This window comes from Hyla sarda, chromosome 2 (genome assembly GCF_029499605.1).
Source record: "Hyla sarda isolate aHylSar1 chromosome 2, aHylSar1.hap1, whole genome shotgun sequence".
Lineage (NCBI taxonomy): Eukaryota > Metazoa > Chordata > Amphibia > Anura > Hylidae > Hyla > Hyla sarda.
This window is the reverse complement of record NC_079190.1, coordinates 32,744,015-32,769,676: the sequence shown is the minus strand read 5'-3', so window position 1 is coordinate 32,769,676 and position 25,662 is coordinate 32,744,015. Positions and strand designations below refer to the sequence as shown.

General features: G+C 49.5%; 1 protein-coding gene across 5 annotated transcripts in view; it reads right to left on the bottom strand.

Annotated features, from left to right (window-relative positions):
• The window catches only part of PIWIL4 (piwi like RNA-mediated gene silencing 4), a 319,725-nt gene that overhangs the window by 1,522 nt on the left and 292,541 nt on the right, over positions 1-25,662 (bottom strand). For all 5 annotated transcript variants that reach the window (XM_056561503.1, XM_056561500.1, XM_056561501.1 and 2 more), the window contains one exon: positions 14,294-14,441. In XM_056561503.1, the coding sequence (XP_056417478.1) occupies positions 14,294-14,441 (148 nt within the window). The remainder of the gene's footprint in view (positions 1-14,293; positions 14,442-25,662) is intronic.

The window sequence follows — 25,662 nt, the reverse complement described above, 5'->3', positions numbered from 1 at the left end:
TAAGTGTTTTAACCCTTTAGGTGTTTCACAGGAATAGCAGCAAAGTGAAGGAGAAAATTCAAAATCTTCATTTTTTACACTCGCATGTTCTTGTAGACCCAATTTTTGAATTTTTGCAAGGGGTAATAGGATAAAATTTTTACTTGTATTTGAAACCCAATTTCTCTTGAGTAAAGCACATACCTCATATGTCTATGTAAAGTGTTCAGCGGGCGCAGTAGAGGGCTCAGAATGGTTTTTGGGGGGCATGTCACCTTAAGGAAACCCCTATGGTGCCAGGACAGCAAAAAAAAAAAACACATGGCATACCATTTTGGAAACTAGACCCCTCGGGGAACATAACAAGGGGTAAAGTGAACCTTAATACCCCACAGGTGATTCACGACTTTTGCATATGTAAAAAAAAAAAAAAATTTTACCTAAAATGCTTGGTTTACCAAAAATTTTATATTTTTAAAAAGGGTAATAGCAGAAAATACCCCCCAAAATTTGAAGCCCAATTTCTCCCAATTCAGAAAACACCCCATATGGGGGTGAAAAGTGCTCTGTTGGCGCACTACAGGTCTCAGAAGAGGGATAGTCACATTTGGCTTTTTGAAAGCAAATTTTGCTCTGGGGGCATGCCGCATTTAGGAAGCCCCTATGGTGCCAGAACAGCAAAAAAAAAACACATGGCATATCATTTTGGAAACTAGACCTCTCGGGAAACGTAACAAGGGGTTAAGTGAACCTTTATACCCCACAGGTGTTTCACGACTTTTGCATATGTAAAAAAAAAATTTTTTTTTTACCTAAAATGCTTGTTTTCCCAAAAATTTTACATTTTTAAAAAGGGTAATAGCAGAAAATACCCCCCAAAATTTGTAAGACAATTTCTCCCGAGTACGGCGATACCCCATATGTGACCCTAAACTTTTGCCTTGAAATACGACAGGGCTCCAAAGTGAGAGCGCCATGCGCATTTGAGGCATTTGAGGTATTCTATGCCAGTAATTCCCAAACAGGGTGCCTCCAGCTGTTGTAAAACTCCCAGCATACCTGGACAGTCAGTGGCTATCTGGCAATACTGGGAGTAGTTGTTTTGCAACAGCTGGAGGCTCCCTTTTGGAAACAGTGGCGTACCAGACAGTTTTTCATTTTTATTGGGGAGGGGAGGGGGGCTGTGTAGGGGTATGTGTATATGTAGTGTTTTTTTACTTTTTATTTTATTGTGTGTTAGTGTAGTGTAGTGTTTTTAGGGTACAGTCACACGGGCGGGGGTTCACAGTAGTTTCTCGCTGGCAGTTTGAGCTGCGGCAGAAAATTTGCCGCAGCTCGGACTTGCAGCCGGATACTTACTGTAAACCTCCGCCCATGTGAGTGTACCCTGTACATTCACATTGGGGGGGGAGAAACATGCAGCTGTTGCAAAACTACAACTCCCAGCATGTACGGTCTATCAGTGCATGCTGGGAGTTGTAGTTTTGCAACAGCTGGAGGCACACTGGTTGTGAAACACCGAGTTTGGTAACAAACTCAGTGTTTTGCAACCAGTATGCCTTCAGCTGTTGCAAAAGCTACAACCCCCAGCATGTACGGACAGCGGAAGGGCATGCTGGGTCTTGTAGTTATGCAACAGCTGGAGGCATACTACTTTGGCTGGGGATGCTGGGGATTGTAGTTATGCAACAGCTGGAGACACACTGGTTTGCTACTTAACTCAGTGTGCCTTCAGCTGTTGCAAAACTAAAACTCTCAGCAGTCACCGACAGTCAACGGGCATGCTGGGAGTTGTAGTTATGCAACCAGCAGGTGCACCACTACAACTCCCAGCATGCACTTTAGCTGATTGTGCAAGCTGGGAGTTGTAGTTATACAACAGTTGAAGGTACAGCATGCCCATAAGGGAATGCTGGGAGTGCCTCCTGCTGTTGCATAACTACAGCTCCCAGCATGCCCTTTTTGCATGCTGGGAGCTGTTGCTAAGCAACAGCAGAAGGCTGTCACTCACCTCCTGCTGCTGCTCCGGGACACAGGTCAGTCCCTCGCCGCCGCTGCTGCTCCTGGGGCCCCGATCCCAACATTGACGCCGGGGATCGGGGTCCCCAGCTGCCGGGATCTTCTTTCCGCACCCGCTCACGTCCTCCGGAAGAGGGGCAGAGCGGGTTGCGGGAGTGACACCCGCAGTAGGTGCCCTGATTGGTCGGCCAGTAAACGGCCGACGAATCAGGGCGATCGTGAGGTGGCACCAGTGCCACCTCACCCCTGCTGGCTATGGCTGTTCGGGGCCGTCTCTGATGGCCCCGATCAGCCAGTAATTCCGGGTCACCGGAGACCCGATTGACCCGGAATCATCGCAGATCGCTGGTCTGAATTGTCCAGCGATCTGCGGCCATCGCCGACATGGGGGGGGGGCAATAATGACCCCCCTGGGCGATATGCCGCGATGCCTGCTGAACGATTTCAGCAGGCATCGGGCACCGGCTCCCCTCCGGCTAGCGGCGGGGGGTCGGGAATGGACAGGACGTACTCCTACGTCCTTGGTCCTTAAGGACTCGGAAACGGGGGCGTAGGAGTACGTCCATTGTCCTTAAGGGGTTAAAGAGTACCTGTCATCAAACTAAACTTTTAATATTATGTTCCTTATGTTATTATAAGACACTTTGGTATTTACTTGCTGTTAAAATTCTCAACCTATGTTTTTAATGTGATTGAAAAACGGCCACTAGGTGGCTCTGTTCTGTTTCCTGCCGCAAGTCAAACAGTTAGTTTGGTCTCCTCCTGGCCTTGCAGGAGACCAAACTCAGGAAGTGTATGCAGGTCATGGCGAGGCACAGCTCTCGCAGGCTTCAATGACGTTGCCCCTGCTGGGGAACGCCCACTTTCTCCTGCCGGGAGCTCACACAATCTGAGCAGGAGGAAAGGTATGATACACAGCTTTTTAAAGCGCAGAAATATTTTTTTACGGCAGGAGGGGTGTTAAGAGTAGTTATGGAATATAATCTGAGTTTAGGAAATATGGTTTGATGGCAGGTACTCTGCTCAAAATAACACCCTAATTCTAACAATAGCTGCAAACATGGGGAGAAATTTGTATTATTGTTCCATTGGGGTCAGACTGGTTTACTAAAGGAGAAGGGCATCCTCCAGCAGTTGTTTTCAGATGTTGTCTTCTAGGTCTCTATTTGTAATGTTAAAGTTGGAAAAGAGGAATATATTATGTCTCTCCCATTTGACAGATTTGTAAGTAAAAACAAATAGCGATTTCCACGAATCATTCTGTGCTTGCAGATTTATACTGTTGTAACTTTTGTAAATGTTTGAAAATAAAGATAAATAAAAAAAATAAAATAAGGAACATCCATGTATTGTGAAGATTTCTAAAGATGACAACTAAGGTTTTTATTTGTAATTCTAAAAAAAAAAAAAAAAAAAGTGATAAATAAATAAAAATATTTACGTTAATATATCCATATATTTAATACTGTATATATATATATATATATATATATATATATATATATATATACAGTATATATATATATGGAGATATATACCTCAACATAACATCCAGATGTGGGAGATCAGAGATGTGTAGAGTCTTACATAATGCTCTGAAGGAAAAAGTATGCAAATTAGGTCTCCTCCACAAAGAAGAAAATTCTTTCTCTAGTGTCACCTACAGGTAATGAGAAGTATAGTATTAAAGCTATTCAGCAAAAAAATTCCCATAGCTGATACTACCTAGACATGTGCAATTCGTTTCGTAACGAACACGGAACAAAACAAATTTTCCCGTTTTCGGATGTTCGTTACGAAAAGAATGCACGAAATTTTTTTTTACAAAATCCCGAAAGAGCATACGAATACGAATATACAGTTAACAAATGCATTCGTTAACTAACGCATAACGAATATGCATATTAACAAACAACGAATGCATTCGTTATCAGTATAACGAATGTCGGGGCCATGCATCAACTGTTATCCGGCAGTGCATAATGCTTAAGCTGCTGCCGGATAGCAGTTGAAGCAGCCCGGGCAGGTTCACTCACCCGTCATCCAATAGGAACGGCGTGCGGCAGCGACGTGATAACGACGCTACGGAGGCCCAGTAAGGCCTTGCGGCAGACAACGGAGGACCGGAGAAGACCAGGAGAGCCCAGCAGAGTACCGAAGAGGACTAGGAGAGCCCAGCGGAGTGCCGAGGAGAGGACTAGGAGAGCCCAGCGGAGTACCGAAGAGGACTAGGAGAGCCCAGCGGAGTACCGAAGAGGACTAGGAGAGCCCAGCGGAGTGCCGAGGAGAGGACTAGGAGAGCCCAGCGGAGTACCGAAGAGGACTAGGAGAGCCCAGCGGAGTACCGAAGAGGACTAGGAGAGCCCAGCGGAGTACCGAAGAGGACTAGGAGAGCCCAGCGGAGCCCCGGGGACACCATCGGGAGCAGCGGGGACAGGTGAGTAGGACATTACTTTTTTACATTGCACGAATCCCTCAACATACAAATTACCATCGTATGTTGAGGGATCACTAGACATGTGCAGAACCAAAAATCAGAATTAACGAATGCATCCGAACACGAAAAAAATATGACGAATGCACAGCATTCCGAGTATTCACAGAACTGAAAATTTTAAAAAAACGAAAACGAACAAAACGAAAAAAAAAAAAATTTTTGGTTCTGTAGTCTAATACTACCTGCAGGTGACGCTAATATAAATGGTGTTTATATTATTTTCCTAGGTGCTATTGTTCCTAATATATAAACCTAAATATTTTTTATATGTAAATGAGGGTCTTTGGTGCTCCCTAACCCCGAGGTGCACTGACCCTCCTTCCTGGCCGGTCCTTACTTTCCATCCCGTAATAAATATTTAAATTCTCCCTCTTCTGCAAGTAGCGGCTGTGCCGAAGATCTGAGTGGGCGAAAAATTTTTACGATATAAAGAGAAACTTGAGCATGAAGATATAGCCCAGTAGTTTGGCCCTGTGATCTGCCCCTCCCTACCCCCCATAGTCTTCTACTCCCCCACGCCCCCACCCCATAGCCCAGGCCTCTACCCCGATCGCAGATTGTATTGTTTTGTTTTTCGATCTCTTGTGCTTTTCTATTACAGGATTGAGCGGAGTGTTAGAGTGGCATGATGTGCGATGTATAGCTTAGGGAACCTTTGCTGTGTATTGTACTATCATGCTTTGTGTGATTGTAATTTACTGTATGACTTGTAATGATTGAACGGACAAGAAAGCTCTTTCAATAACGGAGATCTGAGTGGGCACGGTGGGATCTTTGCATGTAGCGGCTACGTGCAGAAGAATGAGAATTTGTATATTTATTAGGGGGCACGAGTAAGGGACCAACTGGGAAGGAGGACCAGTGCACCTTGGAGACAGGGAAGGCCTGAGTGTACCAAAAGACCCTCTTTTTTTTTTTTCATAAGAGCCGAGGCATGTGTTCTCTATCACTCAAAGTGCAAGAAAAAGTGCAAACGTTTTTACACTAAAAAAACGTGCACAAAGGACGCGGTCTATCACTAAGCCCTTCTCCAAAAGGAGAGAGGCCCCCAACAAACCAAACCCTTCACCTCCAAGCCAAAAGGAACCTGCAAGGATCGAGGTTCGATGCCCCTTTTCGCCGAAGCTACTAAGGGGCCGCAAATGCACCTGGCTTCAACCTAGGTGTTAACCAAGGTATCAGCCAAGGAGCCGTATACTGATGGCATCTTGACCAAAGCCAAGATTCCTAGGGGTTGCAGGGAGGTGAGGAACCGAATGGCCACACACACCTCCCCTAGACTACCAGGAGGAACACCCAGAAGGGCTACCGCACCCTGACAATCCTGTGTACACACAAACACGTCAAAGTGGCACAGTGACAAACAAAGAAAATAAATAAGTGGATAAGTGCAGATATACTGCCCGGTCATCCGGCCGGATCTATAAAAATGTCCCTGATCCTAGCCAGAAGGCCGAGATACCAAGGGTGAGTGCCAAAGGGGAAGAGTGTGTGCAGTGCTTCCACTCCCTGAGGCACAAAAGTACCTCAGCTCTAGACCCTCCCAGCCTCATGGCGAGACCCGGAGGGAAAAGGTCACATCAAGGCAGCTGTTGAGCTGGTTACGTGGCACCAGCCCCGGTATACCTGCTCCTCATGTAGCCATCCATCCCTACCAGTGGACTACCTTATAAGAACATGTGGTGTCCCGGTACCGTATTGCATACTGTACCTAGTGTAGAGGTCCCCAAAGTCAGAGTAACTACGCTCAGGTAGGGTCCCCCAGGTGGGACAGCCCCTAGTCGCCTCTTCTCTACTCTAATTCTATACTGTTAATACATGTACATATTTGGTAATAATGTATATTAAATATAATGTATAGTACTTCGGTCATGTGACCATGTTAATATCCTCTATGGTATGTTGGAGGACCTTTGGAGGTCCTTGGGTCACGTGTTACCCATAATCATTTGTAATGGTGATTGATACAAGTATTGGACCAATTAGCTCTAGTCCAGCCCTTGCCCATATAAGGGAGCTGTAGCCAATTATCGCTCTCTTGGGTTGCTACTCTCGTGGATCCCGGACTAGCAGGATGGATCTGCGCAACTTGCAAAGACACGCTAGGCCTGAAAACCTACCGGCCTCAGCAGAACTTAAACCGTGAGTTCTAAACTACCCACCGCTAAAGCTAGCGTGACTGCTGGACAGCATCTAAATCACCTAAATCCAGTGGAACAGCGCATATTATTCTAAAGACTCTAAATTGCTAAAGTCCCAACCTTTGTTAATCTCCAAAGAAAGCTTGCATGTATAGCAACTGTTCCAGTTAGAAAGCTTGCATAAAATCTTCAGTAAAAGTTACAACTGTTTCAGCAAACTCTCCAGTTGTGGACACTTCATTATTATCTACCTCCCTATCACTCTTCGGAAGGGTGGCGGTAGAACAAGCATTACTGAGGAGCCCGCACCCTGGCGTCACGAATAGCAAGGGTTAACAAGCACCCTTTAGTCACCGCACAGCTACACTCCCCATACCCTACTCCCCCAGGCTATCACAAACAGATACTACACTTGATCTTAGCCAAAAGGCAGAGAAGCACCAAAAGACCCTCATTTAAATATATCGGGATGGTGGGACCTAGAAAAATAAGGTTAACACCATTTTGATCAGCGTCACCCACATTTTTAAGCAGTACCATAAGGTTAGTGCGGGTGATGCTGCTGGTAAGATTCTCTATAAAGTGGTACTCTGAAGGGTTATTCGGGAAAAAAAAAATCCTGCAGATGCATATAGCATTGCATTCCTGTCTGCCCCCATTTTGAAATCATCATAAATCCATTAGCCCCTTACTTCCTAGTTGAGCAGTTGCTCAGTACCACAATTCCCAGAATGCATTGCTTTCCCTGAGGTCTTTCCACCCTGCCTACTCCTCTTCCACAACACTCCTTCCAGTTCTCTGCCTATTTCACAGCAGACTATCGCACAGTGAGGTTGCAGCATCTGCTGTTTATACCCTGTCTGCTCCTCTTCCTGTGGCGTTGCTCAGCACACATTTGCATGCTGTAAAGACACCCTCATTCTTCCCTAAATGTCCCAATAAAGATGTGCATGTACGTGACATGGAGATGTAGCAGTAGGGGGCTGGTCAGAGGTGATAACATCACTTAGGGTGCGGCGTTAGAGCTCAAAGACAAGATCCAGCCATGCCTCCTGAAACAGCAGAGGATGATGCGTTGTCTCGAGAGAGAGGGATAAGCTGGGGAACTGAAGACAACACCACACGGACAATGAGAGGGCTACACAACTTCCTGTCAGGGGTGAATCACACAAAAGCACGCTGAAGGCAGTACAGTTTGTGATAACACTATATTATTAAGTTATATATTTTGGGGTGAAAGTCCTAATTAAATACTATTTTCTGAAACCTGAATACCCCTACAGGTTGTACATTATTGGTAAATCTGATAGGCTTTCTCTTTCTGTAATACCTTATGTGGGTAGAGGGATCTGTCCTTCATGACTATTTGGTTTGTTATATGAATCAATACTGCAATGTTTAGTTCCTTCAGGCTTTGAAGACTTGTAGATGTCTTTAGCCCTTTGGACTGATACATAACTTCATGAATATTGTCTCAGTGTGACGAATGGCGTCTCTTCTGTACATTTGGTGACGCATAATGTCTCTGTAGGGACCTTTGGATGAGCATCTGCTTCAGTCCGATAACTCTTAGCTATGTCAGAATAACTAATGTTGGACAATTAATTTTCTCGCTGAGGCAGGATGTCTGGATGTGAGCATTAAAAGGGTACTCTGCCCCTAGACATCTTATTCCCTATCCTTTGGATAGGGGATAATATGTCTGATCGCAGGGTCCTGCTGCTGGGGACCGCTGCAATCTCTCCTGCAGCACCCCGTGTCATCTGCTGCACGGAGCGAACTTCGCTCCGTGCAGCAGATGACACGGGTTGCTGCAGGAGAGATTGCGGAGGTTCCCAGCGGCGGGACCCCCGCGATTAGAAATCTTATCCCCTATCCAAAGGATAGGGGATACGATGTCTAGGGTGGAGTACCCCTTTAAAGTTGGCTCATATATCAGCAGATTATAGGCGGCAAGGTTAAATCTCTTAGTGTAAAGCCAGGCGTGGTGGATATTTTGCAAGTTGGATTTGGGAGGGAACCCAAGGGAGATTGTAACAAATATGAATCAAAAAGGAGATTTTTTTGTACTAATCGTAAAAGCTCTTTCTCGTAGCCTTCATTGGGGGACACCTATACTGATGGGATATATGCTCTTGCCACTAGGAGGCGCTGGCACTAGGAAAAAAAGTCAGCTCCTCCCTGGCAGGATAAACCCGTCCACCTGCAGTGAGGTAATCAGTTTTTTCACAAAGCAGTAGGAGAAGCCAACAAAGAAATATAAAGATAAAATAAAAAAAGAACCGGAAAAAAATTATCCGAAAAAAAGATGAAGAATGGGTGTCCCCCAATGAAGGCTACGAGAAAGAGATTTTACGGCGAGTACAAAAAAATCTCCTTCTCTCAGTCGCTCTTCATTGGGGGACACATATACTGATGGGATATACCAAAGGGGGGGACCAACAGCGAAAGGGGAATCAGTCCAGAGACCAAACCCACTCGACCGTAAGGCCTGCGGACAAGATCCTGGCAGAGACAACCGAGGCCCAACAGAGCTCCCGCAAGAACCGACGTCCATGGAGATGGACTAGGACGCCAAGAAGAGACAGTCCTATGTAGAGACTCCAAACCTACGGTCCATATAGAGAGACAAGAAAAGGTCGACCGGAAACCAGATAGGCCAAAAACAACCTGGGAGGGATAGGAAATCAACTCCAAGGAACACAGAACCAGACAGAGGGCTGGCCAGGCTGGGAAACAAAAAAAAAAATGGAAAAAGACACAACAAGAGGACCCCATCAAGAGTCAACCGAGTCAAGAGAATATGGCGGAAAAAAACGCCAGGGAGAGCAGCGTAAGCTTGAGCACAAGGCAAGTACAGGAGGTGGAGACCAGAAAAAACACTGGAGAAAAGAAAGATGGTGACTGGCTCTGGAGAGGCCTGTTCCATAAAAGCAAAGACCGGAACAGCTGCACACCAAAAAACCCTGTCCCAGGGGCTCGTCATGAGCACCTGGGAGGTGAAATAACTTGATTAGCGTAATCCGGATAACCGGAACGCTCACTGCCTTGGAAGTACATGGACTCTGAAGGAGGAAACGGAAGGAATAAGGCCATAAAGGGAGCGGAATGCCCTGAAAAGGAGCACCCGGAACACCGGAGCAACCAACATGGGAACTGGAGGTACCCGGGTCACCTGGAAGGCGTACATGTAAGAATAAACGGCCAAAAGGAGCATCTCGGAACACTGTAGCAGCCCATATTGGAAATGGAGGTTCCCGAGACGCTTGGAAGACGTACACCTGTAGAGGAAACAAAACCCAACGTCTGCAAAACACTCCGGGTGACAACTTCTACGTCTAGAAGACCAGAAAGACCGCCCCACAATGGAATCACGGAGAAGTTGAGGAAGGAGAGCTAACCTGCCCGGACCACAAACATCACTAAGGCCCAAAGAATCAGAAGGGCCGGCCTAGAACAGAAGGCACGCCACAGCATACTAGGATAGTGTCCACGACAATAGTGGGATAGTGTCCAATGACTAACCAGACATGGACCCCAGCGGTCTGAGCGGACTGAAGCAACATCCCGTCAGGACGGGAATGGAAGGGGAACAAAAGGGAAGGTAACTCCAGAAGACTGTAGTTTCAGTGTAGCGCAGCTGATACCAACAAAGGGAAGGAGGAACAAACCCCTCCAGGGAGATTGCACTGAGGGAGGAGGAGAGCAATGGCAGGAACCAAACAACAGACGCTGCTAGACCGGCTGTCGCCGAGCCATACAAGGTCGCGTCAACTCCTCCAATAGAGGAGAGTGCCAAGGCTGCATGAGCAGCAGTAGATAACCAAGAAACCGGAAGAGAGCCAGGCTGAAAAAGTGCGCAGCTCAGTTGATTGCTCTCAGCAAAAAAAAACAAGGGGTGGTCGCAGTGAAAATCAGGCCCAGACCATGCCAAGCTCCCTGATCCCCGTACTCCCTGCGGAAAGGGGATGGTCAAAGGTGCCAGGCACTATAGGAGCAGGGAAATGCCACCCAAGGCAAGAGGGCAAAGTACCGGATGGATGTAGTCCCCAGGAACCCTGCAACAACATATCAAGGAATGAAGGAGCTAATTTGTGTCCCCGGAGAGATCGGAAATCTGGACACTGATGCTAGGCAAAGATACAAAGACGTGACTGCGAATGGAAGGAAGACGTACACGCCCCCACAGTAACTAAAGAGTTGAGAGGAACACCCCAACGTGGTGAAACCCTGGACTGAAGGGCATCATTGGAGCCATCCTGGTTGTTTTCTAAGGCAACAGGGCCGGTGTCTGAACCATCCTGCACAGGAGCCCAGGACAGATACCTGGAGGCATAGGGGGAAGGGGCTGAACCGACTGTGTTGCCCCATCATGCCCCATGCCAGAACAGAGGTGCTCAACTGTCGGAAACCTGTGGAAATAAGATCACAGGAAGGCCCTAGGCACAGCCCACCGAAAAAAAAGGGAAGGTGGGCTCTACACGTGCAGAGTGGCCTAGCATATGTAGGGACACCGACATGGTTACAGCCTAAGAAAGAGAAACAGAGAATGCTGCTGTTTCTGTGGAACCTGCAGGAAACACCCCAACCCCATCTCCTAATGGTGCCGCACACCAGGACTGCTTGCGCAGATGCAAGAGATGAAGGATGTGTGTGGGAAAGGAAACATGCAGACACAGTCTCTCTTTGGAACTTCACCCCCACCCCCTCACAGCAAAAAAATAAACGGGTCAGGCCAGGTACCTCACCCATGTAGGGGAAAGAGAGAGATGGGGTAATTTCGGCAGAAGAAAGCACTCAGCGAAACAGTTCCCCTGGTGGAGGAAAAAACAAGAGGTGGTGGGGATGAAACTCAGGCACAGTGTCAAACTCCCTGATCCCCAAAACCCCTGTGGAAAGGGGAATGCCAAAGTGTGCCAGGTACTCTAGGAGTGGGGAAATGTCACCCTACAGGAACGGTCAAGGTACTGGGTGGTCATAGCTCCCAGAACCATGCAAAAGCAAATCAAGACATGGTGGAGCCATTAGCATCCCCAAAGGGAACTGAAACCTGGACACTGGAGCTGGACAAGAGTACAAGACATGACTACGAATGCAAAGAAGAAGCTCACACAGCAATAAGCGTTGGGAGGAACATCCCCATCAACTGAGCCACCCTGCACGGGAACCCAGGAAGACACGCCCCATGCCAGAATAGAGGTGCTCAACCACCGCAGATCCGTGTTCGTTGGCTGGAACAGGGTCACTCCTTTGAAGTCTAGGAGACCATGCAAACGAATGTCTGGCTGACTGGCATCGGACCTGTGTACTGGCAGGGACCCTTGGCCAGATTCCTCCCACCAGCAGAGACATACGGGAAACCCCAGCCATACACGCGGCAGCCCAGAGATGGGAGACCGACTGTGGTGGAAGACAACAGTCTGGCTTAACGAATACACCTCCAAGCTCTGGCAAAAAGGGGACAACAGGCAGATAGGCGAGAACTGTGCCCCTTTGACGCATGTGGGAGGGCAGTAAGGCCTAAGAGGCATGGAAAGAATCCCCGCCCAACTGGGAGGTCAGGGGAGACTGAGGAGCCGTGGATTGTATTCCTGTCGCCCGCATAGGGTCCATTGGACCCGCCAGGCCACGTCTTCGGGCACCGTACACTAACAGTGGGGTACCGGAACTCCAGCCACAGATACCTCAGCCATGAGATATATGACAGGTGGTGGAGGAAACCACACAGACCACTGTCTGGCTTACTGGTATGGGTCTATAGTATATAACGGGTCATTCCTCCAGACACCTTGCACTAGCAGTGGGGTACCGGAATGCCAGCAGCGGATGAATGAGATTGGTGACCTGTGGAGGAGGGAATCATAGTGTATGCATAGGCCAAAGAAACCCTTCCCCTATGGACAACCGGCAGAGGAGGAACCACTGCTCCGGATGCCCAGTACCCTTCTGGAAGAAAAATCGCATGGGGGGCTCACTAGGCACAGGGGCGTGGTAAGAGGCAATAGGGGAAAACAGACATAACATGTATCCCCATGGTTTACCAAGGGAACATACCGCCATGAAAATGACCTGCCACAGCGGACCGCATGAGGTCTACCTGTGGACAGGGGCTCAATTAAAAAGGTAAAAAGGGCCAACATGGAGCTGACTGTAGGGATGCAGTACCCAAAAATGGCACCAGAGGGAGCTCATTGGTGAGATTAAAACGTTTGAACAATATATATTTATTTTTTCACTTCTCTCTCTCTCTCCTGCCTGCAGGAGAGGGTAAAGGGGGCAGGGCTATGCTGACTTCCCCATCTCCATAATGGCGACCGGGCATGGAGGAGAAGGAAAACCCCACTATCCCGCTCTGCAGGAGAGGGGGCAGAGGACAAGGATATTGACCGAGTCCCTGTCCAGCAAGCATGGCCGCCACCACCACCTGCGAGAGGAAGGAGGGCAGAGCCATCTCCCCCCCCAGGAACAATGGCCACTGGAGGGGGAGAAAAAAACGCCGGTCCTGCTCTGAAGAAGCCGTGGAAGAGAGCAGCCAATCCCACATGAATGGAGAGGGCGTGGCATGAATGAATAGACATGAATGGAGGGGGCGTGACGTCACGTCCCCAGTCTTGGAAACCTGGAGGTTTCTGAAACTGGAGATTCAGCACCCGCATAGAAAGCGGGTGCTGCAGGGAGATCGCAGGGGTCTCAGCAGCGGGGCCCCCGCGATCAGACATCTTATCCCCTATCCTTTGGATAGGGGATAAAATGTTTTTGCCCGGAAAACCCCTTTAACATGTCAATGATCAGTGTTATCGGCGGTCGATTGTTCAAGCCTGGATTTCAGGCTTTGAGGAATCAATCGGTCAGAGGAAGCATTCCAGCTGATCAGGACATTGCGATTTCACCACGATGGTCACGATCAGCCCGACTGAGCTGCCGGGAGTGTATTTTGGTTACTTGAGATGCGGCGATCAACTTTGAACACCACGTCTTAAGGGTTAATAGCACGCGGCACCGATCGGTGCCGCGCGCTATTAGCCCAGGGTCCCGGCTTTCATTAGCCGCAGCGTGACCCCATGTTATAGACCTGCATCCTTAAGAGGTTAAGTGCCCCGTTGGGCCCGGCTATCCTCAAATCACAAGCACCAGTCCACAAAGTGACAGCACTAGAGACCCAGAGAGAATATTAACCCCTAAAATCCTGCCACAGGCCCTGCCAGAAGGGGGGGGGGGGGCATACTCCATCTTCATATACTCACCTAGACGGCTTCAGCCAGCTTATGTCCACGCTGCATCATACCAGGCTAAGATTGTGGGGCGAGCAGGGACAAGTGGGGGACCCGGACCCAGGGTACAACCTCCAGGCGCTGGCCGTTGGCGGTAAGGGGTTGACGGCCCATACTGTTATGTTCGGTGCCCCTTTGTCGCATATGGGGGGACAAGTAGCGCCACGCTAGAAGTTCCAGTATGATGCACATGATGACATCCACCAGCAGAGGTCAGTGTAGTATCATTCTGATAAAGCTACTCTGTTTTTCTCCCACAGTTCTGCTTTTCATTATTTAGGATACATCTCCAGTATATCGATATTATTTCCCGATCAGATCTGATAAACATATGAGAACAGGTTGTGGGGCTGGTGTGTGGGGCACTAGAGGTGGTCACTACTTACCGGCCAGTTGTAGTACAGGTGACACATCTTGTAGGTGAGACGCTGCAGGTGATCCGGTCTCAGGCCGTTGGTGTCGTACAGAACGTTGTAGTAGGTGGGATTCACTGTCCCCTGCCGAGCATTCTGACTTATCAGGAAAAAGTCATACCTATGGGAAAGGAAACGGTATTAACAGCCACATATCAAGATAAGTAATTAAAAAAAAACTGGAGTCAGTGTAATTTAAAAAAAACAAAACAAATGGCAGCTATCTTCCAGAAACCGCATTTCTCCTGTCCACGGCTGTGTCTGGTACTGCAACAAAGGAGCAGCCATGTTTTTCTAACCCTGGACATTACAGATAGCAATGGGACTCTGCTGCATAGTGCACGCTACAGAATTTGAGTGGTGGAGCTTTCTGCTCGTGGTCCTATTAATTAATGGTCCGATTAATTCAGCCGGCGCCGGCCCCCCTTGGGATCTCCAGCCAGAGTTTATCCAGGTGGAGATTCCGTAGTGTGCATGGGTATGTTCACACTGCGGAATGTCCCCCTTGACAGTGGGCGCCGGTATTAGGACCTCTCGGAAGTGTACTGTCTCCAAAGACGGGAATGCATTTTCGAGCGGATTCCAACAGAAAAAAAAATTTACATGTCAATTATTTTGGCGGAGGCCGGAATTGGAATTTCCGTGGCAAATGTTTACATTGTGGAAATTCTGCCAAATTCCATTAAAAACAACTGGTCTCCGTAGCAACAGAATTTCTGAGTGGAATTTTTTTGGGTTACACGCTAGGTCCCTGCCGCTCTGTCTCCAGGTTGGGTGTGGTTCTGCAGCTCAGTTCCATTGAAGTAATAGGAGCCAAGTTGTAAAACCACACACAACCTGGAGACAGAGGTGGAGCTGTTTTTGAAAGAAATCATCTGTGTTTTTCTATTCCTGGATAACCCCTTTAAGAAGGGCATCTAATGTAGATTTTTCTTAAAGGGGTTATCCAGGAAAAAACTTATTTTTATATATCAACTGGCTCCAGAAAGTTAAACAGATTTGTAAATTACTTCTATTAAAAAATCTTAATCCTTTCAGTACTTCTGAGCTTCTGAAGTTAAGGTTGTTCTTTTCTGTCTAAGTGCTCTCTGATGACACCTGTCTCGGGAAACGCCCAGTTTAGAAGCAAATCCCCATAGCAAACCTCTTCTAAACTAGGCGATTCCCGAGACACGTGTCATCAGAGAGCACTTAGACAGAAAAGAACAACCTTAACTTCAGAAGCTCATAAGTAATGAAAGGATTAAGATTTTTTAATAGAAGTAATTTACAAATCTGTTTAACTTTCTGGAGCCAGTTGATATATATAAAAAAGTTTTCTCCTGGAATACCCCTTTAAGGTTGTTCTTTTCTGTCTAAGTGCTCTCTGATTACACGTGTCTCGGGAACCGGCCAGTTTAGAAGAGGTTTGCTATGGGGATTTGCTTCTAAACTGGGCGGTTCCCGAGACACGTGTCATCAGAGAGCACTTAGACAGAAAAGAACAACCTTAACTTCAGAAGTTCATAAGTACTGAAAGGATTAAGATTTTTTAATAGAAGTAAATTACAAATCTGTTTAACTTTCTGGAGCCAGTTGATATATAAAAAAAAGTTTTTCCTGGATAACCCCTTTAAAATGTTTCTAAAAACTGGAACTTTTTATTAGTCAACAGGATGGGCTAAAATAAAAAAAAATATGTGTACTTACCTGCCGCAATCCCCCCACCTCTGCGGTTCTGATGGTGCCTGGTCCCCGCTGCTCAACACTTCCTGGTGTTGCCTTATCACAAGAAAGTGCTTACTCTGCATTGGCTTTAGTAAGCCATTGCAGAGTGACCACTTTCTTGAGGTAAGGCACCACCAGGAAGTGTTGAGCAGCGGGGACCAGGCACCATCAGAACCACAGAGGTGGGGGGATTGCGGCAGGTAAGTACACATTATTTTATTTTTTAACTTTTTTAGCCCATCCTGTTGCCTAATAAAAAGTTCCAGTTTTTAGAAACATTTTAAGAAAATCTACATTAGTTTTTTCAAGATAAGTAATATTCCTTCTTTTTGGCATCATCCATTAAACTAGCTTTCGCTTCATAAAACAAACTGCTTGTTTAGCCTCCGCTTATGTTCACGTATAACTTAAAATAAGTGCACGGATATCAGAGCTATCAGTTTTTGCATAAAATTTTATCGCATACTTTCAGCTATTCTAGAAAATCGCTGTACGGCAGGAAGCAGCAAATTTATCTCCTTATCTCCGTGCCCCAATGTTATATGGAGAATAAGCTGTTTTATCCCATAGAACAGTGGTTTCCAAAATGTGGACCTCCAGCTGTTGCAGGTGCCGGAGGCACCCTGGTTGGAAAATTCTGCCATAGAGGATTTGGGGTGACCTTTTTAGTGTCCACTCTACAGGACTAGTGCAAGGATTTTTGTCACCCTAGGGCTAGGCAATAGCTAATATTGCTGCCCATTGACTCCGCCCATTGGCCCGCCCTTTGACATGCCCCACCTTACTACTGGAGTGGCACACGGTGACAAACCTCCTACTCATGCTGCTGGCTGAGCAAGTGGTTTGGATGCTGGTTGTTTAACTTTCTTGTGGCAGACAGAGCGGCGCCTCCATCAAGAGTGAGCTCTAGGCAGCTGCCTATTTTGCCTATAGGCAGAGCCGGTGCACTACCGTAGATTGTGATTTGCCATAGATTGTGATGGAGTGACTCAGCAGTTTTCACTGCTTGAGCGCTCCGCCTCCATTACAATCTATAGGCTGACACTCGTACACCACCCCCCAACCATTGGTTACTGCGGGGGCTGGGGGGGTGTGTGTGTGCGAGTGTCACGTGACATATTTAATCATCCCAGCATCACCACGCAGCCTTCAGCTGTCTGGGCATGCTGGGAGTTGTGGTCCCATCAGCTAAACTACAACTCCCAGCATGCCCGGGCAGCCTTCAACTGTCTGGGCATGCTGGGAGTTGTGGTCCCTTTGCTGTCTAATCTAAGCTAAACTACAACTCCAGCATGCCTGGGCAACCTTTAGCTATCTGGGCATGCTGGGAGTTGTAGTCCTACACTACAACTCCCAGCATGCCTGGGCAGCCTTTAGCTGTCTGGGCATGCTGGGAGTTGTAGTCCTTTAGCTGTCTAATCTAAGCTAAACTACAACTCCCAGCATGCCCTGGCAGCCTTTAGCTGTATGGGCATGCTGGGAGTTGTTGTCCTAAACTACAACTCCCATGCTAGGAGTTGTGGTGCCTAACCCCCTTTCACTTTTAATACTAAACTATGCTAAATTACAACCTACACTAATCTACGGCTACGCTACCTACCTACGCTATTTGCGTAGTGCTGCGCATGCGCAGTACTACTTTAGCTGCGCCCGCTGCTCTACTTTCTGTTCCCTGTTCCCTGAGAGTTAACAGGGGACGGGGAGTAGAGCAGCGGGCGGGGAGGCAAGTGGTTGTCAGCGCTATCGGGCATAGGGATCCCGATAGCGCTGTCGAGCGATTGCGCTGGCAGGTGACAAGCTGGTAACGCCGCTATCGGGCATAGGGATCCCGATAGCGCTGTCGAGCGATTGCGCTGGCAGGTGACAAGCTGATAACGCCGCTATCGGGCATAGGGATCCCGATAGCGGTGGCGAACAAGCGTGCTGGCGGGTGACAATAAAACAGCAAAAGTATTAGCTTCTGTGGCCCAATACCGCTCTCGGAATCGGGCCACAAAGGCCATGAGAGCTCCGTGCAGCTTCGGGCTATCACAGGGAGAGATCCTCTCCTCGTGATAGCCCAAGTGAGACTGCGATGCCTGATGATTAAATATGTCACGTGACACTCGCACACCAACCCCCCCAGCCACCGCAGTAACCAATCGTTGGGGGGTCGTGTGCGAGTGTCAGCCTATAGATTGTAATGGAGGCGGAGCGCTCGAGCAGGGAAAACTGCTGAGTCACTCCATCACAATCTATGGCAAATCACAATCTACGAGAGTGCACCGGCCCTTCAGCTCTATAATGTAACAAAAAAACGTATTGATTCTGATGGAAATTAGAAGAAAAATGCGGTCATGGCTGGTATATAAGGAAAACTTATACAATGGGCAAACTATATCAGTACTTAAAGGGGTACTCCGGTGGAAAACATTTATTTTTTTTATATAAATCAACTGGTGCCAGAAAGTTAAACAGATTTGTAGATTACTTCTATTAAAAAATCTTTACCCTTCCAGTACTTTTTAGCAGCTGTATGCTACAGAGGAAATTCTATTCTTTTTGAATTTCTTTTTTTTGTCTTGTCCACAGTGCTCTCTGCTGACACCTGATGCCCATATCAGGAACTGTCCAGAACAGGAGAAAATCCCCATAGAAAACCTATGCTGCTCTGGACAGTTCCTGACACGGACAGAGGTGTCAGCAGAGAGCACTTCCTGTGGAACACAGCAGCTGTTGGGTGTGTCTGACTTCCAGAGAGAGAGGATTGAAGCAGTGTTTCCTACAACCTTTTCCCCAGGAGGGTGGCAGCTTCCTTGGGAGAGCCTCCTGCTATGGAGCCCCAGACTTCCACCCCTCGAACTAGGCCGGAGGGGGGTGGGAGTGAGAGAGCTACGGCCGATTCCCAGGACAGGGTGAGAAGATCCAGCAGGCTCCGCAGTAATGTGGAGCCCACTCCCCCGTCCTTCGCTGGAAACCGCAAGGCGTCCGGTAAGAAGCTTATGGTTATGTCTTCGGGGACTATGTCTGATACTATGGAACCCCAGCAATGGGGGGTGAAGGGTCCCAGGGAGTCGCTAGCTACTTTCGGTTCCCGCATGCAGGCAAATCTTGTAGAATATGAGCAGCTGGGGAAAAAGCTGAAAATCATAAGGGAAGACCTGAAGTTTGCTCGCTACCAAACAGATAACTCTGCCAAGGCTATGAGGGCTAAGTTTGCTGCCAGGGTGTGTGAGCTGAAGGCAGAGGAGCAGGAGGTGGTGAGAGCCCGAATGCTGATTGTAGAGGGAGCAGGCATGTTTAAAGAAAAATTAAAGAATGAAGACCGCTATAAAACCATGCGGACCCCTGTGAAGGAGGAAGAGGATAGTCAGGGGGAGGAAGAGTGCTTGTGTGTCACGGAGGAGAAGATGGAGGAAGGTGGTGAGGGAGATGGCGGCAGTGAGGGTGATGAGAGTGAGGGGGATGTGTGTGATACCCCGTGTACCCCTAAGACCTCTGTCACCCCGAGTGCGGATTACATCAACCCTGCCCAAGTCGCCCTACCAGCCACCTCTGAGGAAAGTGACAGTAATGATGGCGGTGACAGTGGACTGGTCTGTGGGGGGCTCCTGCGGGCCATAGTGATGCAGGAGTCACCCACCCGTCTGGAAAATTTCAGTTTTGGCCAGGACCTGGGCCCTGAGGAGAGGAAGAGGAAGAAGAAGAAGAAGAAGAAGAAAAAGGCTGGGGAGTAGATAAAGTTTGTTTTCTCTCCTATCCAGCAGTCTGGGCCACCTGAAAAGTTGGTTCAGGCTGCTGGGCCCCCCACCCTGCCAGATCCCGCTTCTGCTGTGGAACGGGACCAGCACGGGGGGTACAGTGCTGCATCCAACATGGCCGCGGGTGCTACAGTCACGCGTCCTGCTGGTAGGGAAGAGCAGGACAGGCTAATAGTGGGCAATAGTTATGCGGCAGTTTGCAAGGAGAGCGGTTCCCCGAGTATTGTGGGCAATGTTACTAGCCCTGCGGGGCACTTCCCTGAGAGGGGGGGGAGTGTCCAGGCGCCTGAGGTGTGTGGTGAGATCTTCTGCTTGGGGGGCGGTCCCCTGGGCGCTGCTAGTAGTGTCGGTGCTGCGGGGCACTCCCCTGAGAGGGGGGGGGAGCGTCCAGGTGTCAGAACCTGCTGCTGAGCCTGTGCGGTTGGGCACAGTGTGTGGCGCAGGCACTGCAGGGATCTCCCCTGTGAGAGAGGGGAGTCCCTGCACATCAGTGGCAGGAGGAGTGGTGGAGGTGCGCCTGGAGGGGCAGCCTCAGCTTCGGGAGGTGATGTCGGCGGTGACATCTCGAATGGAGGAGGAGTCAGCGTCGCCGACAATGGCAGCTGCCGGTGACCTGAGAATGTACAAAAAGGCCAAGCTAAAGCATGTCCAGGCCAGCCCAGAGGTAGTGGGTGAAGCAGCTGCTGATCCCAAAAATACTGTCAATAAAAGCAATGTTAATACAAGGTGTGTGAAAGATGGGAGTGGTAGTGCTGTGGATGAGAGGGGTGTATGTGGCAGTGGTAGTGGTGCAGATGGGAGGAGTGGTAGTGGTGCAGATGGGAGGAGTGGTAGTGGTGTGAATGAGAGTGGTGATAGTGGAGTGAATGAGAGGAGTGGTAGTGGTGCAGATGGGAGGAGTGGTAGTGGTGCAGATGGGAGGAGTGGTAGTGGAGTGAATGAGAGTGGTGATAGTGGAGTGAATGAGAGGAGTGGTAGTGGTGCAGATGGGAGGAGTGGTAGTGGAGTGATCGGGAGGAGTGGCAGTGAAGTGATTAAGAGTGGTGATCGTGGAGTGAATAGGAGGGGTGGTAGTGGTGTAAATGAGAGGAGTGGTAGTGGTGCAGATGGGAGGAGTAGTGGTGTGAATGAGAGTAGTAGTAGTAGTGGTGTGGATGGTAGGAATAAGAGTGGCTTTTGTGGCAGTACAGGTGGCCTAGGCGGGGATGTAGGGACGGTGTCTGGTCCGGCTGCCCCCCCCGGTCGTCAGGAGTTATGCAAGTGTGGCGGCTGGGGGTTCAGTAGGATCTTTACCTCCTGCATCTGGTGAAGGTCAGTTGCAACGGCGTCTCCTGGAGGCACTAAAGAGAGGAGAAAGGACGCTCCAGGTAGAGGGAAAGGAGATGGACCTGTCTTTTTGGGTGGAGAGACATGGTCTGGGAGCGTTCCGAGAGAGGAATGGGGAGACCGTATGGTCCCTCCAGACACACGGGCAGGAGGTAGGTCGCAGGAATGTGGCCCGTTTGGTCTGGAAAGGCGAAGATGCGTGCCCCCAAAGGGGCAAGTTGGTGGAGCTTCTTTTCCAGATGGGTTTCAGGGCTGGGGACATCTTTGCCCTGATTCACCCCTTCGGCTCCTCCGAGTTTGACGTCAGCTTTGTTAGGCCGGAAGGACTAGATCTCTTTTGGTCTAATTATGAGCTGATGAAAAACGAGCCCGGATGGCGAGATTTCGCTGTAAAAGCGGTATCTCGCCAGAGTATGGTAAAGAAAGTGACCGTTTTGACCCGTAACGAGTCACTTTCTTGTTATGACATTATGACCTGGCTGGGCAGGTACGGGGAGGTGACGGACGTCCCACGGAAGAACTTTGACGAGCACAATATATGGTCTGGGGCCCGGACGTTTTCCGTTCGTCTCAGGCGTTCAGGGAACACGGTCACCCACATCCCTTGGGCCGCCTTTCTGGGACGCGACAGGATTCAGATCTTCTACCAGGGGCAGCCGAGGCTGTGTCACAGGTGTGGTGACCCAAACCACTTTAGTGCCAACTGCACTCAGCAGATATGCGCCCTCTGCTGTGGGGTGGGTCATCTGGCGGCCACCTGTGGGCAGATTCGGTGTAACTTGTGTGGTGACTTAGGTCACCCGTTCAGCCGGTGTCCACGCTCGTTCTCCAACACTGTGACCGCCCCAGCTGGGGAGAGCCTAACGGTTGCCCCAGCGGGGAGGGGTCTAGTGGAGGAGAGGGGGCACCAAAGCCAGTGAATGAAAAACATAAGACCCCCTCTATGCGGAGGCGAGAGGAGAAGCGCAGGTTGGAGAGGGCCCTTGAGAATGCCCAGGTGCCAGGGGTAGCTCGGGGTCCCACTCCAGACACTGGCTCAGAAGGAGGTCAGAATAACTCTGAGGCTTTGGGTGGGGCCGAACTGGATGAGGAGATAGGGAGACTGCGTAGGGAAGAAGGTCAAGATGCTCCTTCCTCCAGTCATGCCTCTGAATCCGAAACTGTGGATGAGGAGGAGAAGGAGGGGCAGACAGTAAATGGTGGCCAGGAAAAGAAGAAGAGGAGGAAGAAGGGTAAGAGTAAGGCAGCGCCGTCCTCCTCTTCAGTTGTAGCCTCAGACCATAGAAGGAACAACTCAGTCTCTGACCCTCTGATCGTCCTTTCAAATCGATATGAGGCCCTTGGGGATACCATCTCCCCTCCTCTTCTCGAGGGTCCGGAGGCAGTGCGGCCTCCTGGAGGTGCCGAGCCTCCTTCCTCTGGGGCAGTTTCCTCAGGGGGAGAGGTAACACCAGATGCTGGAGGTAAAGATCCTGGGATGGATATATCCCTGAGTTTAAAAAGAGGCAAAGGGTCTTCCTCCGATTCAGATGGGGGTGGAGGGAAGGAGAGGAAGAAGGTTTAAAGGGTGAGGCCATCTAACTCAATCACCCAGGATGGCGGCACTCACCCCACTGACACTGGCATCTATTAACTGTGCCAGCATAAAGTCTGATACGGCTAGATTCGCAGCCTTTGATTTTCTCGGCCGTGTTGAAGCCGACATTTTGTATCTGCAAGAGACCAGGTTGTCAGATCTAGCCTCCCTGGTAAAAGCCAGAAGAGAGTGGAGGCGCGGTCCCTCCCACTGGTCTCTTGCGGCTGAGCCGTATAGTGGGGTGGCGGTCCTTTTTACCGCTCCTGTTGAATGCAGATGGGTTATTGAGTTAGAAATGGGGAGGTGCCTGATCTTAGATGTCTTCATGAAGGGACAAGAGCTCCGGCTCATTAACATCTACGCCCCGCAAACTAAGCGGGGCCGTAAAGATCTCTTTATGAGGATTAAGCCCTTTCTTTTTACGAGTCGGCAAGTGATCTTTGGAGGGGACTTTAATAATGTCACGAGGTCCCAAGATAGGAGAGGCTCCAATGGTCCGCTGACTTGCGATAGTGTGGCACTGATTAGCATAGCTAGAGAAGCTCGCCTAGAGGACGCCCACATCCGGAGCCCCTCAGGCCACACGGGTTTCACCTATCATCAAGGTAGTCGCAGGTCTAGGATAGATAGGTTTTATTTAAAGGAGGAAGCCGTCTCTTCCGCAGTGTCCGTGGTTGAGGTGGAGTTCTCCGACCACTGTATGATTTTGTTTTCCCTGAATGTTTCAGAGACCCCCGGATGGGAAAAGGTTATTGGAAGCTGAATTCGTCCCTCCTGGAGGAAGCGGAGATAAGACAGTCCTTTGAGGATTTTCTTCAGAGTCAGGTACCTTTACTGGGCCTATGTAGTAGTAAGTCAGAGTGGTGGGAGATATTCAAGAAGCGGGTTGCGAGCTCTCGAGCCTCAGGTCCCTGAACAGGTATCGCCTGTATCAGGGTCTGAAGAGGAAACTCGAGCTCCTTGTCTCGACTGGAGGTAGCCGAGAGGATATCTCCAGAGTGAAATCCTTGCTGATGAGGTGTCAGTACGATAGGCACGCATCTTTGGTTTTTGAGAGGGATTTCGGGAAGTACCGCTCGCCCGACCCTTACAGAAACTGTAAGATGTCAGTGAGTAGTAAAGTCATTTCAGGACTGATTGATAGTACAGGATCTCTGAATCGGTCCAGATCAGGGATCTTGGAGGTCGTCAGATCCTTCTACTCGCACCTCTTGGGGAGGAAGGATCTAGATCGAGACAAGATGTCGGCTTTCCTGGCTGAAACCATTCCTGAGCCAGGGGTAGACCCCTCTCTTGATGTTTTGGCAGAAGGAATCAGGGAAGAGGAAGTGAGACTGGCGATCGAGGGGCTCGCCCCTAAGAAGTCGCCAGGTCCGGATGGCTTAACATCCGAGTGGTACAGGACCTTTAAGGAGTCGTTAGCTCCCCTCTTGACTGAGGTATTCAATGAGTGTCTCTCCTCGGGCACTCTGCCGAAGTCAATGAGGAGGTCAGCCCTGATTCTTCTATCAAAGGGTAAAGATCCCAGCCGTATTGAGAATTGGAGGCCCATAGCTCTTCTCAATACGGACAGGAAGCTTCTGGCCAAGATACTGTTTAATCGGCTGGTGAAGTTTGCACCCCGGCTCCTTTCAGGAGCTCAGCACTGCTCTGTTCCAGGCCAAAGCACCTTAAGTGCGGTCCTTAGTGTCAGGGAGGCAGTGGAGAGGAGTAGTGCGGGTTTCTGGAAGGGGTACTTGCTGTCCCTGGATCAGGCCAAAGCGTTTGATCGGGTGAACCACGAGTACCTCTGGTCCCTCCTCCTGAGATATGGCTTACCGAGTACTTTTGTGAATTGGCTTAAGATCTTGTATGCAGGGGCAGAGAGTGTCCCACTGGTGAACGGTTGGTCTGGCCGCTCTTTTGAGGTGGGGTCCGGAGTCCGTCAGGGTTGTCCTTTGAGCCCGCTGTTATACGTGTTCGCAATCGATCCCTTCGTCCGGAGGGTAGATTGTGGGCCGTTGGCGGGAGTCGGGATGAACCTGGCAGAGCTGGATGTCGCCCAGAGAGTGGTGGCGTACGCTGACGATGTCACCATTTTCGTGTCCTCGCGAGAGGAGGTCGATGTGGTGATGTCGGAAGTGGACCGCTACTCGGAGGCATCCGGGTCTAAGATCAACCGGGATAAGTGTGAGAGTCTCTGGCTGGGAGGGGGAGATCCCACGTTTGATCTCCCGGACACCCTTCCAGGGCCCCAAGAGTCAGCAAAAGTGTTGGGCATCATATTCGGCCAGGATGATTATCCCACCAAAAACTGGGATGGTAAGCTCCAGGATGCCACTCAGAAGGTGGACCAGTGGAAGGGTTGGTCTATGACCCTCAGGGAAAGGGTACACCTGATCAAATCGTACCTGCTCCCCTTGTTTATCTATCTGGGCAGCGTATGTATCTTGCCAGAGGCTTACTACACTAGGGTCTACAGCCTGTTTTTCCAACTGTTATGGGGGAACAGGATGAACCTAGTCAAGAGGGAGGTTACGTACCGCACGAGGAGACTAGGGGGTTTATCTATGGTAAACCCTGTGGTGTTCTTAACCAACACCTTCTTGAAAGCTAACATCTCAAACCTCTGGTCAGAGAGGGCTTCTCCGTGGGTACTCTCCTGTAGGGAATGGTTTCGGCCTTTCTTCCAGGAATGGGAGACAGGAGGGCAAGTGAAGGACCTCTGTACGCCCCATGGATATCTTCCGGCTTACGCTACCCCGACTCTGAAGGCGATACGTCGGTGGGGTCTGGGAGTGTGGGAGATCAGGACCCAGTCAAGGCAGTTCCTTGACAAACGGGTTCTGTTGACCCACTTCCAGAAGCCTCTGGCGCTCAGGGACTGCCCAGGTCGGGATCTGAGGGTGGGGTTGTACCTTTTAAACATGAAAAGGATCCCCCAGAAGTTTTGGGACTTGGCCTGGCGCTGCTTTCAGGGGAAGCTATATGTGAGGGACATTTGAAGTGTAGGA